The 14,901-nt window shown below is 36.3% G+C and overlaps 1 protein-coding gene across 2 annotated transcripts in view; it reads right to left on the bottom strand.

The window, feature by feature from the left end:
• The window catches only part of LOC112504003 (phosphoinositide phosphatase SAC7-like), a 19,581-nt gene extending 5,258 nt beyond the window's left edge, over positions 1 to 14,323 (bottom strand). Inside the window, exons 1-14 of one of the 2 annotated variants that reach the window (XM_025107966.1) lie at positions 14,237 to 14,295; positions 13,970 to 14,153; positions 13,234 to 13,314; positions 11,782 to 11,909; positions 11,603 to 11,694; positions 10,948 to 11,005; positions 10,630 to 10,686; positions 10,504 to 10,537; positions 9,820 to 9,900; positions 8,709 to 8,815; positions 3,817 to 3,903; positions 3,643 to 3,720; positions 3,491 to 3,561; positions 3,306 to 3,404 (exon numbers count right to left, since the gene is read on the bottom strand). In XM_025107966.1, coding sequence (XP_024963734.1) covers positions 3,306 to 3,404; positions 3,491 to 3,561; positions 3,643 to 3,720; positions 3,817 to 3,903; positions 8,709 to 8,815; positions 9,820 to 9,900; positions 10,504 to 10,537; positions 10,630 to 10,686; positions 10,948 to 11,005; positions 11,603 to 11,694; positions 11,782 to 11,909; positions 13,234 to 13,314; positions 13,970 to 14,117 — 1,121 coding nt within the window. In that variant the 5' untranslated portion in view covers positions 14,118 to 14,153; positions 14,237 to 14,295. Of the gene's footprint in view, positions 1 to 3,305; positions 3,405 to 3,490; positions 3,562 to 3,642; positions 3,721 to 3,816; positions 3,904 to 8,708; positions 8,816 to 9,819; positions 9,901 to 10,503; positions 10,538 to 10,629; positions 10,687 to 10,947; positions 11,006 to 11,602; positions 11,695 to 11,781; positions 11,910 to 13,233; positions 13,315 to 13,969 lie in introns of both variants that reach the window. The other variant, XM_025107965.1, reaches the window with a different exon arrangement.
• Positions 14,324 to 14,901: the final 578 nt, after the last annotated feature.

Below are 14,901 nucleotides of genomic sequence, written 5' to 3'. Positions count from 1 at the left end.
GAGAGTAGACCAGGATTTTGGTTTCAAGGTTTCGAGAGGTTTAGAACTATGTTATTTCGCTTATTAGAATCTTTTTCTTTGGCTATTAGATTAGATTTCTTTGGTTGTTTTTGGATTTTTCTCGGTTGTTGAAGGATTTTGGARATGGTTTGTTTGGAGACCTTTATATCTTATTTAGAGTTATATTCAATTTCGTTATTGGAAGATTTTATTTGGTATTGGAGACTATATTTTGGAGGTTTTATATAGCGGCTCCGTTACGTTTTGAAGTAACCTCCCTTCCTTCGGAATGGGGGTGTTACACATTGACTTTTTGTATTTTGAATGACAGAATATTCATTTACAGGACTGGCTAAAATCATGCCATGAAGACAACTTGGCATCCAGGCCTTGGCCAATTAGCACAGCGTCCAGTCACCTTGAATGACATCTTAGGGCATCATCATCGGAAGAAATCTAACCCAAAGAAGGGTCTTGAAATGGACAAAATTTACCTTTTATGGTAAAACAATATTGAAAAACCAAATTGAACAAAACTGAAGACGATCAGAATTAGACATACTAGAACCAGAGTAACAATTTTTTCTTGAATGCATGAGTTGAACATGTCCCTCATCTCATCGATAAATCGTTTCTTGTTCCTCACTGATTTTCTATTTTCTTTTTTCTTTCCGTTTTGGTTCCTCTTCTTTCTTCCTCTGGTTATTCATTGGAGCGATCATAGTTCTCTATGTGTTTACTTATCACATTTCTCCCTTTCCCAAGTTGAAATTATCTGAATTAAAACAATGTATAGATTTTTCTGTACGATGTGCAAGTCATTAATACAAGAGCGTTCTCAAAATTTAAGCCTTAAAACCATGTCGTGACAATATATCAGTCCCTAATGTGACGGAGAGAGCTGGTATGTTCTTATGTTTGACACTAGAGCTTCTGACTTATAGGCGTCAGAACCTCTAGAAGGATTATTATATTAACAAGAATTCTCTAAAATTAGGGGCATTCTAGTTTCATGATGTTTGGAGGGTCCACTTCAAATATTTAAGACTTAATTTGAATATGAAAGTAGTCCTAGAGGTGCATGATAGACAGGAACCCTAAAACATCTCAAGGAACATTATACTTTCCTTGAGAATTTTACGATGGCCATGTGCCTCTTGGAGAATGCTTCTTAGACGGCCCACTACACTCCACATGTGTGTTTGTAGAGCCCTCGCTATGATCTGTTTTGGGATGGTCTTGCTCCTCCATCATAGAATTGTATCGAGGAGATTGTGTTTGACTCCATGTAGTTACCATGATTATAGCCCCATTTTACTTGATGTCACAAGGATTTTCTGAATGGTAAGGAGCCGCGTTTGTCTTGTCAAAGAACTCCAGCTAAGACTATTTTATAGTCATCGAGAGGAATCCTTCCATTGTTCAACTCAAACAGGCACTCCTTTTATGATGCTAACATCTGTGAGGGTAACCCCATGCTAGCCAAATTTCCTTCGTGATGAACTTGTGGGATGCCGTTTGTTTAATCCAAAGCTTACTGAGCTTCAAGAACATGAGATCCTTTGTCTTGAATTTTTCATGTTAGGAATTGATGGTGCAAAGAAAGATTGCACCAATTTATGGTGAATTTTGTTCTGTTTTGGAGAATGTTCCTCCCCGTGGAACGTAGCAACCATGGGAAGGAAACGTTTTTTTCTTCTTCTATCAGTCCCTAAATCAATGTGGCTCCTCGTACACAAGGCAGTTACAGGGAAGGGATCACGTCATATAGCCTCCATCCTAGGTTTAGTTACTCGTGTCGAGACGAGACTTGTACTATTTCTCACTCCTACCTTTCTCACAGCATGCTCAGGCATCATGGTTTATCTTAGGTTACAGAAGAGGAAGTCTTGCACCCCTTGCCTCTTAATCTTAATATGGGTCAGAGATTGAAGATGGTCCATGAAGGAGCCACATTGATTTACGGACTGATACAAGAACGAATCAGAACAGGGAAAAAGTCCAAACATAGGACCCCGCGACCTTCTCCACGACCCAAGTCGCCTGAGAAGTCACGTGCATCACTGGAATCTGAAACAGAAGCTCCCACGGCCTTTCCCGCGACTTGGACCGTGGCCCCTCCCGCCTAACTCACTGTTTGACCCCCGCGACCTACCACGCGGCTAGTCGCCTGTGTTTTCCATGCGGCCCCATCTCGACTACCCACAGCGTCTTTCAGCAACAACGATTTCCTTTTTATTTATTGTTATTACTTTTAAGTTCATCTATAAGTTTCATAAATATTTTAGATATCCTTTATTTGTTTTATAAACCTTTTTAGTTCATGTTATTAGGCAGATTTTGATTATTTAATGAAGTTCTTGCTTTGAGATTATTCTCTGAATTTTACATCGGTAATTCTCCACAATCTGTTATACTCTATACTAATAGTAGTACAAGTAGTTACTGCTTAAGAGGTACAAATAGGTAATGCACAGGGATAGTATAAATAAGAGTGTGAGGACTGGTAGAGAGGCATTCTGTTTGAACGTGAATCTGTGGAGAGACTGGCTTATCAAAAGCCAGAAACCTAACTCAACTGATTTTCCCCATTAATCAGTCGATTACATTTGCAATTCCATCCCATTTCTTTTGGTGTATATCACAAAGGTTTAGATGCTTGTCGATCCTTCCGCACTTCCTACCGCGTCATCATGTTACAGTTTTCGAAAGTAAGATGAGTAAATTCTAAAATACAGTCGTTGATCATCACACCTGATTGCTTAAGACGTTGAAACCATATGGCATTGGTGCTACCATATGGTTGCTAAGTCTGCAAGATAAGAGTTGTTTGTATTCTATTTGCAACTTTCAAGATCCGAGTCACCTGGAGGTGTTGCACCATGCTCACAAGTTCTGGCCATCCCTGACTCTGATTGTGTGTGAATCGTTTAGGTTTGGGCACAGAGATCCTCAAAGGATAAGTAGCTATGGTCATATTATTTGAAATTGCCTTCTTGCATAGGAAAAAGTCTGTAAGTGTCTACTCCAAATTCCCATAAACTACCCTTAGAAAAACGTGAATAGTAGAATCACTTGAGCAACTCCTAATCTAACGAATAATTCACATAATTATGCAACACCCTATATTGGATAGAATAACTTCCATCACTACATGATCGTGTAAATTTCAAGTTTGGCCACCCAGTACAATCATCGAAACAACAAATATCTGGATCTGGAATTTTTTTTCCTTAAAAACATTACATTTCGAAGAACATAGGACCCTAAGAAGATTACTAATAATTTATACAAATAAAACGTACCTATTTTTAACCAGGAAATCCTCTATTTGGTCATAAAGGATGGATAGGCGCTCAAAATGTATATGTCCACAGATGCGATGAAAGTCGAAATGCACGTATCTACAAAGGTCGGCAGATTTAGCATATAGCATAGAATATATAGACCCACATATGATTCAGACTGCAAATATGAAAAAAGATTCTACCTCACATCATCACTAAGAATATTCTGTACTGCAGACGCGAATTTTTCGCTCAAGCGCCCCTCGCCACCATGCTTAAAAAACGTTAAAGCTAGGTTAACCTGATATTCAAGCATTAGAAGCACCAAATCCATCATGACAGAGAAATTATATACCTTATTGACAAGATCAACAGCTAAAACATTTCCATATTTCTTCCTTAAATCCAGAAAATGCCTCTCAGCAACTCGAGGCTGCAGAAATCATATGAAATGAAGGATGTTAGAAATAGAGGCAAATCAAGTGTACTGTAATTAGTGCAAAAAGATTTATATGCATAATATACTCACTGCTTCCTCTGGTTTCACAATCTCAAACCTAGGCTTATATGTCAGATCGACAATTTGTTCCCAGAGAAATGGAATTGATCCACGGACCTACAAAACAAAAAATATAAACAGTAATATTTGTAATTATGTGATTCAACAAAAACAATATCGTCATTCATATGAGGCTATTAAGGATCCTCTTCAATGTATAACACATATATACATAGCAGATATGTTTGTTATTAGAGTTTGAATTAAACGCTGTTGGAGATTTTGACACAGGTAAATTAATCACAAATACTTTCTTTATTTTCTGTCAATTCTTTTTCATACAATAGATTGACAAATACATAAATGGACAGCCAAGGGTTGTACCCTTTAAGCCAATCGACACAGCCCCTAATCCAACCGACACACCCTTTACATAACCGACATAATTATCCCACAATAACTAACTTAACTGTCATATGCTAACTAACATAACTAATCATGTCTAACTTAATTCTAACATTCCCCCTTAAGTTAGACATGGATAAACCTTCAAACGCTGCTTCATATTGTTGAAATTTCCAAGCTGGAGGGCCTTAGTAAAGCAATCTGCAAGTTGGTCTTTAGTTCCACAGAGTTCAATCTTGACCTCCTCGTTTGACACTAATTCCCTGATAAAATGAAACTTGATCCTGATGTGTTTGCTTTTCCCATGAAACACTGGATTCTTTGACAAAGCGGCGGCAGACTTGTTGTCACAGAAAATGGTAGTGGGGCCAGACTGAGTATGATCCAATTCTTGTAGAATACCCCTTAACCAAATGGCTTGACACCCAGTAATAGAGAGGGACATGTACTCTGCCTCAGCAGAGGATAGAGCAACTACACCTTGTTTCTTTGATTGCCAAGAAACAGCCACAGATCCCAAATAAAAATGTAGCCTCCTATGCTTCTTCCATCATCAAGATTCCCTCCAAAATCACTGTCACTAAAACCTATTAATCTGAAATATTTTGTATATGAGTAGAGAATTCCACGGTTTAGAGTGCCATTTACATATCTTAGGATCCTCTTACCAGCTTCCCAATGACTTACCTTAGGAGATTCCATGAACCTACTTTAGATGCTTACTGAAAACACCAAGTCAGGTCTTGTGGCAGTCAAGTACATGAGGTTGCCAATTAGGCTTCTGAACAGGCTCCCATCCACGCTTTCTTCCCTGCTGTCTTTTGATGATTTGATTCCAGAGTCCATAGGAGTAACAGCAGGTTTGGACTTTCCCATATTAAACTTGTTTACTAAGTTTTGAGCATACCTTTGTTGGAGAATTCTGATCCCATCTTCATTCTGTTTTACTTCAATTCCCAGGAAGTAATGAAGGAAGCCCATATCAGTCATGTCAAACTCCTTCTTCATGCTTTCTTTAAAATCTTCTATCAATTCATATGAGTTTCCAGTAAACACTAGATCATCAACATATATACAAACTATCAGAATCATACCTTGCTGTTTTTGAGTGAAGAGAGTATGTTCTTGAGGGCATTTTGTGAAACCATGTGTTAAGAAGTAATTCTCAATTCTGCTGTACCAAGCCCTTGGGGCTTGCTTCAATCCGTACAGTGCCTTTTTGAAGTGACACACTTTGTGTTCCTCCCCTTTCTTTATGTATCCCTCAGGCTGGTCTATGTATACATCCTCTTCCAGAAAACCATTGAGGAAAGCTGATTTTACATCCATTTGATGTACCTTCCATTTGTTGTGTGCAGCCAAAGCCAATACCAATCTTACTGTCTTCATTCTGATAACTGGGGCAAAGACTTCCTAATAGTCTAATCCATGTTTCTGCTTGTAGCCCTTTACAACTAACCTTGCCTTGAATCTGTCAATTTCACCTTCCTCATTTAGCTTAGTCTTATACACCCACTTAACCCCAATTGACTTACAACCATTTGGAAGATTCACTAGTTCCCAGGTGTCATTCCTTGTTATGGCCTCTATTTCAGAATCCATAGCATCTCTCCACCTTTTTTCATGCCAAGCCTCTTCAAATGATACTGGATCAGCATCAGAAAAGAGAACAAAATCTGTATTCTCATTGAATTCTAAGCTTCTTGGATCACCATATATATCCACAAGACTTCTATACCCCCTCCTAGGTGGACTCTCAGTGGTTTCTGCTTGAGATTTTGAGTTTTCAGAGGTTTGAGGAGTTGTGGGTGTTGTAGGAGAGTCTAACTGGGTGTTAGGATCATGGTCACTTTGATTCTGTTGAGCATCTTCCTGCCTCTCTTCAACTGATATAATTTGTGGATTGTATGACTCTTTGTTTTAAAAACTTGATGAGTCATTCAACTCTTTTCCTTCCTCAAACACAATATCCCTGCTTACTATGGTCTTCTTAGTGATAGGGTTGTATCATTTGTAAGCCTTGGACTTGTTACTATAGCCAATGAATATGGTTTTCTCAGACTTTTCATCTAACTTGCTTCTCTTCTATTCAGGGATAAGTGAGTATGCTAAACACCCAAAAGTTCTAAGGTGACCCACTGTAGATTTAAATCCAGCCCAAGCTTCTTGTGGTGTCATGTCAGAAAGGCCTTTTGTGGTGGTTATATTCATCAAGTAGCATGCACAGGCCACTGCCTCTACCCAGAAGGAGTTGTCTAAGTGTTTGCTCTTAAGCATACTTCTTGCTTTCTCAATAATAGTTCTATTTAACCTTTCTACGACACCATTTTGCTGAGGTGTGTATCTAGTGGTCATCTGATGATGGATCCCATTTTCTTTCAGAAAATTAACAAAGTGAGTGGAGTTGTATTCTCCTCCACCATCTGATCTAAGGGTTTTAATTTTATGACCACTTTGCTTTTCATTATAGTTCTCAAAGTTTTTGAAGACTTCAAAAACTTTTGATTTCTCCTTTAAGAAGTACACCCATAGTTTCTACACCAATAGATACAGTCTTCATTGGTCCACGCACATCTGTGTGAATTAAGTCCAAGGGCTTTGTTGCTCTTTCTTGGGGAAATGGTTCCATTTTCTATTTTCCCATCATGCATCCTTCACATATGTCCTTAAGCTTGTTCAAATTTGGCATTCCTTTTACCAAATTATGTCTCTGCATATAACTCAGATATCCAATATTTGTGTGACCAAATCTGTGATGCCATAGCATGGAGTGATCCTTTGTAGACAAATTGAAAGAAAACAAACCATCTTCTGTAAAGTTTAAAGGAAACATTTTGTTTCCCGTCATGTTAATTTTTCCCATAGGCTTCCCATTCTGATCCTTCCATTCACATGCTCCATCTTTAAAGTGTAAGTCAAAGCCTTTTTGTACAAGTTGTCCTACACTAAGCAGATTATGCTTCAGGCCTGTCACATAATATGCACTTGTTATTTTCTTCTGTCCATTCTTTGTATCCACCAAGATGTCTCCTATTCCACATACATTTAATTTTCTGTCATCACCCGTCCTTACTTCTCTTTTCTGATTTCATCTATGTGAACAAAGATATCTTTGTTCCCTGACATGTGGTTGTTGCAACCACTGTCAATATACCAATTGTTGTTGACAGAGATCTCCTGAGTACCGAGTATCATGAATATGGCTTCATCTTCTTCTTCCATATTGATAAAATTGTTGTCCCTCTCTTCTGCTATTCTTTTTCTGCAAAACTTGGCTATATGGCCAAATTTTTTACAATGAAAACACTGTACTAGATTGTCTTGTTTGTTCTTGTATTTCCCTTGGAAATTTCTTTGCTAATTCTTTCCGTAGGTTCTGTTTTTGTCTTGATTGCTTGAAGATTGTAATTGAAAGGCTTGTTCGTATGGGGTGGTATCGAATTGCCTCATCCTTAATTCGTGAGACTGGAGTGTTCCAATTAGACTTTCAAGAGATAACGTTGAAAGGTCTTTGGATTCTTCAATGGCCACCACAACGTATTCAAATTTTCTGGTTAGACTTCTAAGAATTTTCTCAATTACCCTCGTGTCCTCTATGACTTCACCATTCAATCTAAGTTGATTCAACAGAAGGATAACCCTGCTGTAAAATTCTTCTATCGTTTCTGCATCTTTCATTTTGAGACCATCAAATTCACACCTAAGGGTTTGCAATCTTACAACCTTTACCTTGTCTTCCCCTCGATAGGTTCTGTATAGAGTATCCCATGCATCTTTGGAAGAAAACGTGTAGGATATTCTCTCCAAGATAATTTCGTCCACAACCTGATATATGGTGTAGAGAGCCTTCTTGTCTTTCTTTCTTAAATCCCTTAAATTATCTTTCTGTTCTTGTGAGAGTTCATCTGTTTCTTCTGGTTCATTGAAGCCTTGCTCTACAATATCCCATAGTTCTTGTGATTTGAAGAGGACCCTCATTTGTATACTCCAGTGATGATAATTCTTCCCATTCAATTTAGGAAGTTGTGGATGTAACAGAGTGTTCGAACTCGAGGCCATCTTCTGGGCTCTGATACCACAATGTTGGAGATTTTGACACAGGTAAATTAATCACAAATACTTTCTTTATTTTCTGTTAATTTTTTTTCATACAATAGATTGACAAATACATAAATGGACAGCCAAGTGTTGTACCCTTTAAGCCAATCGACACATCCCCTAATCCAACCGACACACCCTTTAAATAACCGACATCATTATCCCACAATAACTAACTTAACTGTCATATGCTAACTAACATAACTAATCATGTCTAACTTAACTTTAACAGATGCAACCCATTTTGCACTTAATGTCATACATGGGCCTTATTTTTCGATGCAGTATTAAAACTTTAGTTCAGATAGGAAGGTCTTAGGTTGTTTAATGCATGTACCGGCTTATACAAGAGGTGAACACTGTTTAAACATCAAGGATACATACAATAGGATGAAAAACATAGGTATATGGAAGTATACCTGCACAAATGATGCAGTATGCCCATTCAAGTGTACAATTTGTTCACTTTCGACGAAATTTGCTACGTAGCCATCAGAATCAGCTCCTCTTCTCCACATCCGAGTCCCTGCACAGATTTACAGCTTACGGTTAGCCAAAACAGGCAGGTGATCCTATACATCTATTCTCCTAATTTAATAAATGAATAAGAAGCTCAGTGCACCGGATAAGCTAAGACCACAATTACACCACTGCTAAGCCACTTGATGAAACTAGAGGCATATCTTACAATAATATACCATGGGTGACAGGATACAACAAAGAACTTGACATATATAAGAAGGGAACGTGAAATTACATATGAAAAAGAAAAGGCAACTTGAAATAAATAGCAATGCACTTTCACTTTGTTTTTTTAATTTGGTCCTTTATAATTGATACTAAAATCATCCAACTTCTGAAAATCATTATAAAAACCATTCAGCCATGCCAACGCCAACATTTTACAGATTTTTTGATCAAAATAACCTAAAACAATCAATTTTGAAAAGTCAAGTGAAAGTATGTTGCTATTTGTTGCAATGTGCCCCAAAATGTTATGAAAGGGAGAAAAAAGGACAACATGTCTACCTAGAAGAACATGACATGTAAGCAAAAATCCAAAAACAACTTCCATACAAAATTTCCATAGCATAAGCAACTTTATGAAAGAATAGCTCCTCAATGAGTGGATATCATAATTGTCAAATGCTCAAGAACTAAAACTTATTCAAAGTAGATATAGTAGCATGCTTGAAAGCAGTAGATTAATCAGGCCATTGTAGTTTGTCAAAGATGGCTGGGTGCCTAGAAGTGGTTTGGCATTTATTTTGTCAAGTCTGCAAACATTCATCTGATAACATATTGTCACAGGAACTATCTGCTCCAGAAAGCAGAGATGCTGATCTTTTCATTGCTTTTCACAATTACATAAGAAGACCTACTCGTGTTTGTGTTTTCCCGATACTGCTCCTCCTAACCTATCTTTTCTTGAAAGAAGGGGATAATATCTATCTTATGATGTGCTGAATTCTCTATCCAAATGTCTTACAAGGAGAAACTTTGATCTCCTGCCAGTGTTCAGAAACATACCAGTTCTCCTAGTGCACCTCCGTGCAATCAGCGTGACGTCTATTATATCTTTCCCGATAGCTGATTGGAAGTTCTGAAAAGCTGGTCATAAGTTGAGGACAAACAAGAACTTTTATTATAGAAGCAATATTCCTCATCAGGAAAGTTTGAAAAGCAAACAGAGTTGAGAGAAGAAAAAACTGCAGCAGTCACGACATACAAACTCACACTCATGGGCGGATCTACTTGTAACCAAGTGGTGGCACAGACAGGATACCACTAATATACTTTGTCATAGTGTAAAACATTTTACGACCCTTAAAGGTGCAACACTGTGATTTGTTTTGTGCTACCACTGGGCATTGTTGCCAGAAATTTAAGAGGCTACAATAGCATATCGAAACTTAAATTTGAGTCTTAATGCTGAAACATAAAACCCCTGATTGTAAATCATTGACTTACAATGATTTCTTAGTGTTTTATATTGCAATTTGCTACTATAAAGAATTTATTTTGTAATTATATTTTATTTTATTCTACAGTAATTATTTTGTGCCATCACTTAAAAAAAATTCTGGATCCACCTCTGCAGCCACACTCCTCTTTCTCTCTCACACACACACAGACAAAACACTGACCACTCATGCGAATGCTGATGCAGTGACAACTGATATGATATCACATGCCACATTGATAAAAGGATACAGCCTTGGATAACAGGAAGCATGTACTGGTCAAGCTGCAAGGTGATGATGGTAAATTCAGGAAGTCAGTTTTTCTGAAAAGTGAAGCAATTGATTTAGCTATGTCCCAAATTTAGTGAAAACTAACCTTGTTATCAATGAGGACTTCCAACATATAGTTGTTCCAAAGGAACCGAGGTTCTGCCTGTCGCAAGGAAATTACAAGTTTATTACAAATATATAAACAATCAAAGGGACTTTGGTCTAGCAGTAAGCCGGACCTTCGGCCTCCCAGGAGGTCAGGGGTTCAAACCTCACCAAAGGTGAGGAGAGTGTATGAGAAAGCTGAACTGGCGTTTTATATGCCAGAAACCACCATTTTTTATACATGCAGACTTAAGAGATTAACTTTAGCATAGATAAAATTAAAGAACATCAAAGATTTTCATTTGAAGACAAAACTTGCCTGCCTCCAAAGAGGAAGAAGCCTCGAATCATCACCCAATTCATTCAACCGTTGTGCACTGAAAGATAAAAATGGCACGAAAAAGGTTTACCATCCTTGTCTTTTTTACAAGTCCTTTCCGTAAAACTAATTATAATGTACAAAACAATTATGTTAACATGATATAAAATGCAATCTATATCTTACATTTACAGAATTTTATCAACCAATTATGTTTTCTTAACATCGTATGGAACATTGTTTTTCTATGGTTTTGTATTTAATCCAATTAAAACTCAAAAACAAAGAAAACAATATGTGAAATGCTACTCAAGGAAGCTTATGCCATTTTTGTTTTACATCAATTAGTTTCTTTTGTCTTTTTCTATTTATGGAAGAGAAAATGAAGGTATGTATATGATATGCTTGTTTGCACCCAGCAGTTTTCCAGTATCTTTTATGCCAAAACCATATTTCAATATTAATGAAGTACTCACTTCATGTAATATGAAAACTAATATCCAAATATGCACACTAAAGAACATTTTGATATGGATGGAGAGTTGGAGACAAAGGGAACATAAAACACCAAACGAGGAACAACAGAGCTCACAATAAAGACTATCAGTTCTCGGTGCAAAAATTATCACTTTATAATTTAGAGAAAGAGATGGACCTTAAAGTTATGTTAACATCATATGAAAAGTAGAGGCCAGGAGTCTTCTCTGCAACTTTTAACATGGCAGAAAACTCGGACTCCATCTTTTTCTGCCAGAAATGGATTGTAACATATTACATATACTGTAACCGGTAAAAAAAACCAAAAATAAAAGCAGCAACCTCCACTAGTTTCACCTGTTCCTCGGGAGAGTTTTTCAAGGAATAATCACAGGGAAAGACTTTCAGTTTTGAAACTTTGAAAATGGGATGACCCAAGTAAGATCCAGCACAATCTCGTTCAGTTATAACGAATAGATATGATCCTGGAGACAGAGAAAAGCAGTTGGAAAGTCAATGAATGAAGCATTACAACTAAAATAGCATCTGCATAATATCAGTTCTTAGATTCCTTTTCCTCTTCTTTTTGGTTTGTCAATCAATATTCTGCTTTTCCAAAAAACAGAAGGAAAGCAGATATGTACATAAACTTGGGTATGCATGTATGAAAGGCATCCAACCCTTAGAACCAGTTAACTCTAATGGTCATACTTTGATTAGTATCTTCCAAAAACTAGACATTAGTTCCTCAAAATGTCATTGAATCGGTTTCTTATCATTTTCAGTAATAACTTTTGTCAAACAATTTGGATTCAAAGAAGTGCATGCAAGAATGTCAGTTAAGTAACTGAAGCATCTCAACTTTTATCCAAATGTTGATGGCATTGGTTCATAGTCCTTGATTACTTGTTTATTGTTTATGAGAAAAGCAACAGATCTTCTTTTTATCATATGTCAAGTTAACCTTCGTACACCGTTTATCGCCCAAAAAATTTCAAACGGTGTGTGGATCTCCATTCTCTGACTTCTCATAGAGAACGTATCTAACACTTTATGAAATCAAGAAGTGAGAACTCCAATTGTTCTTAACCACTTGTTACGAAAGTATTCATAGCTGAGGATGAAGTGCAAGCTGAAACCATAAGTGGAAAGATGGTACTTGCTTTTCAATCTGCAAATGAACCCTTGTTTGAGAAGTCGGAGTTCGTGGGTTCTCCTTATATCGTTGCATCTAAAAGATTGGTTTTCCTCGTTTCCTTCTCTAAATTACTGAAGGCCAATAAATCCAATTCCTACATCTCTTTTTTCTGATCATAATTGAATTTCTGAACGAATATGCAACTTGAGATGCCTAAAAGAGAATCAACCTTTATTCTCGACAAACTAAAACAGGCCAAGACTTAATGTTTCGAAATCAGAAGGAAAAAAATTGTTTGTAGTTTCCTAAAATAGTTATGACCCACTGGAAAGATATGGACAGTCAATGTTATACTTTACCCAGCTAAATTATACAAGTCTTGTTGGAGCGGACTACATGTTCCGCTAATCTATATACCCATTTAAGCATCTATGCCACATAACTAAGATAATTTTCAACTCAAAAACTAATAAGGAAAAGCTCTGATTGTTCTTAAACATGCTATGGTTCGAATTTGAAGTCAGTGAATCACGTAGATCCTGTGTATTCTTGATCAAGCATATGGCATGATAGAGTCATGAATGTTGTATGCATAGGCATTACAAACAACATCCAAAAGCAAGTATGCCACTACACAGATCTACAAGTTACTAATATTTTCATCATCTGACCTGCCAAAAGCTTTAATATCCCAACAACACCAAAAATGGTCTGAATTTTTGGAGTGCGGCCGCCAGAGCTTGGAATTTCATCTACACAAAATGAAACAGTAACAAATCCATCAGCTAAGATTTAAATATATAAACTATTGTAGCAGTAATAAGACCAACCAGCACCACCAGCTTCTACTAAAATCGAAGTTTGTAACAAAAATCACATGGGTAGCAGAAAAAGTAACTACAAATGTTACAACATTGTCCGAGCTCCTAGACTTCAAATACTACCTCCTACTTCAATTCTAGATCTACATGTCAACAAAATGCAGCATTTGACTATACATGTAGTTATATGACTAAATTCCCTTCGATGACCATCAATCTGTTTAACAATGACAATTGGCATATTAGTTGTTTTAGTTTTAACATTTTTCAGAAGAAGAAATGCTGGAACTCTAAGAGGCATCCCAAAATGAAAATTGTGGCAATTTTTCAATGGAAATGATGGAAAACAATTCCAATCTAACATATTAGAACATTGTACATGAACTCGTAACATAGATTACAAAGTGCATATGGTCTTTTGGCATCCATACTTAAAACTACCGCAGAGGTAGGGTGATCAAATCAAATCTCGTGGCTTATAACAATTAAGGTAAGATGCGTTTATTATAGTCTCGTATAGTAGCATATCTAAATAGAAGTCAAGAAATTTTAAACCGAAGAGAAATGAGTCGAATTGAGAACAAACCAAGGAGAGTCATGGTGCCATCGGCACGACTGATTGCCAAACAAGATCCAGAAGAACCATCACTAGGCTCCACAACGTATTGATCAGGAGTTTCCCATAATCGCATGCGCGTATACAGTTTCTGAGAAGGATCTGCTTTCGCCAACATTATTTATTTTCCTCCGATCCCCACAATCAATTTCAGCTGAATTAAAATTTATGGAAATGAATTGGGTTTCTTAGCAAGGAAAATTGTTGAAGAATAAGAAAGGGGATAGAGTGACGAACAGCGGCATAAATTCCAAGAAAACAGAAATGGCGATGGCAGCAGGACGGTTGTTAATACAACATCACCATGAATGGTTTAGATCTCGAAGAACTTTTATGCATCGACAGGAATCAAATGGTTCGAATTACCTTAATCTCCCTGCCAATTATCTATACTAAGTATACTGTGTTACAAAACATTTGGTAAAAACTCTTAAAATTCATTTTTGTATGGGTGAACTATTATTTATTAATGTATATTACTTAAAACTTAAGATTACAAGTAATTTTGCATAAAACTCGAGATTATAAGTAGATTTTGCACAACTTATTAAAGCTCTATATCTAAATTCGTGTAACTAACTGCAGATAAACATAATCAAATATAGGATAAACATCTAATTTTAAATATAAAAAATCTAAAATAAAATTAAGATAATCATTGAGTTCTAACATAATACTTAATTATTATCTTTATAAAATGTTATATTATTAAACCAAAAATAAATTATTTCATTATTAAACTTAAAAAATATAAATTTAAGAAATAACATATAAAATGAGAACTTTTAAATAATTGGTTTGATATTAATATTGATATATATTTTTTTAATTTTTTATGATATCTTCAAGTTTATATTTTATTTAAAAAATAAAATCATTATTGCTTTTTAAAAACACATAAA

The sequence above is a fragment of the Cynara cardunculus genome, unplaced genomic scaffold, assembly GCF_001531365.2.
Source record: "Cynara cardunculus var. scolymus isolate 2C unplaced genomic scaffold, CcrdV1 Un_Scaffold_4340, whole genome shotgun sequence".
In the NCBI taxonomy this organism is placed as follows: domain Eukaryota; kingdom Viridiplantae; phylum Streptophyta; class Magnoliopsida; order Asterales; family Asteraceae; genus Cynara; species Cynara cardunculus.
This window is presented reverse-complemented; position numbering and strand designations above follow the sequence as displayed.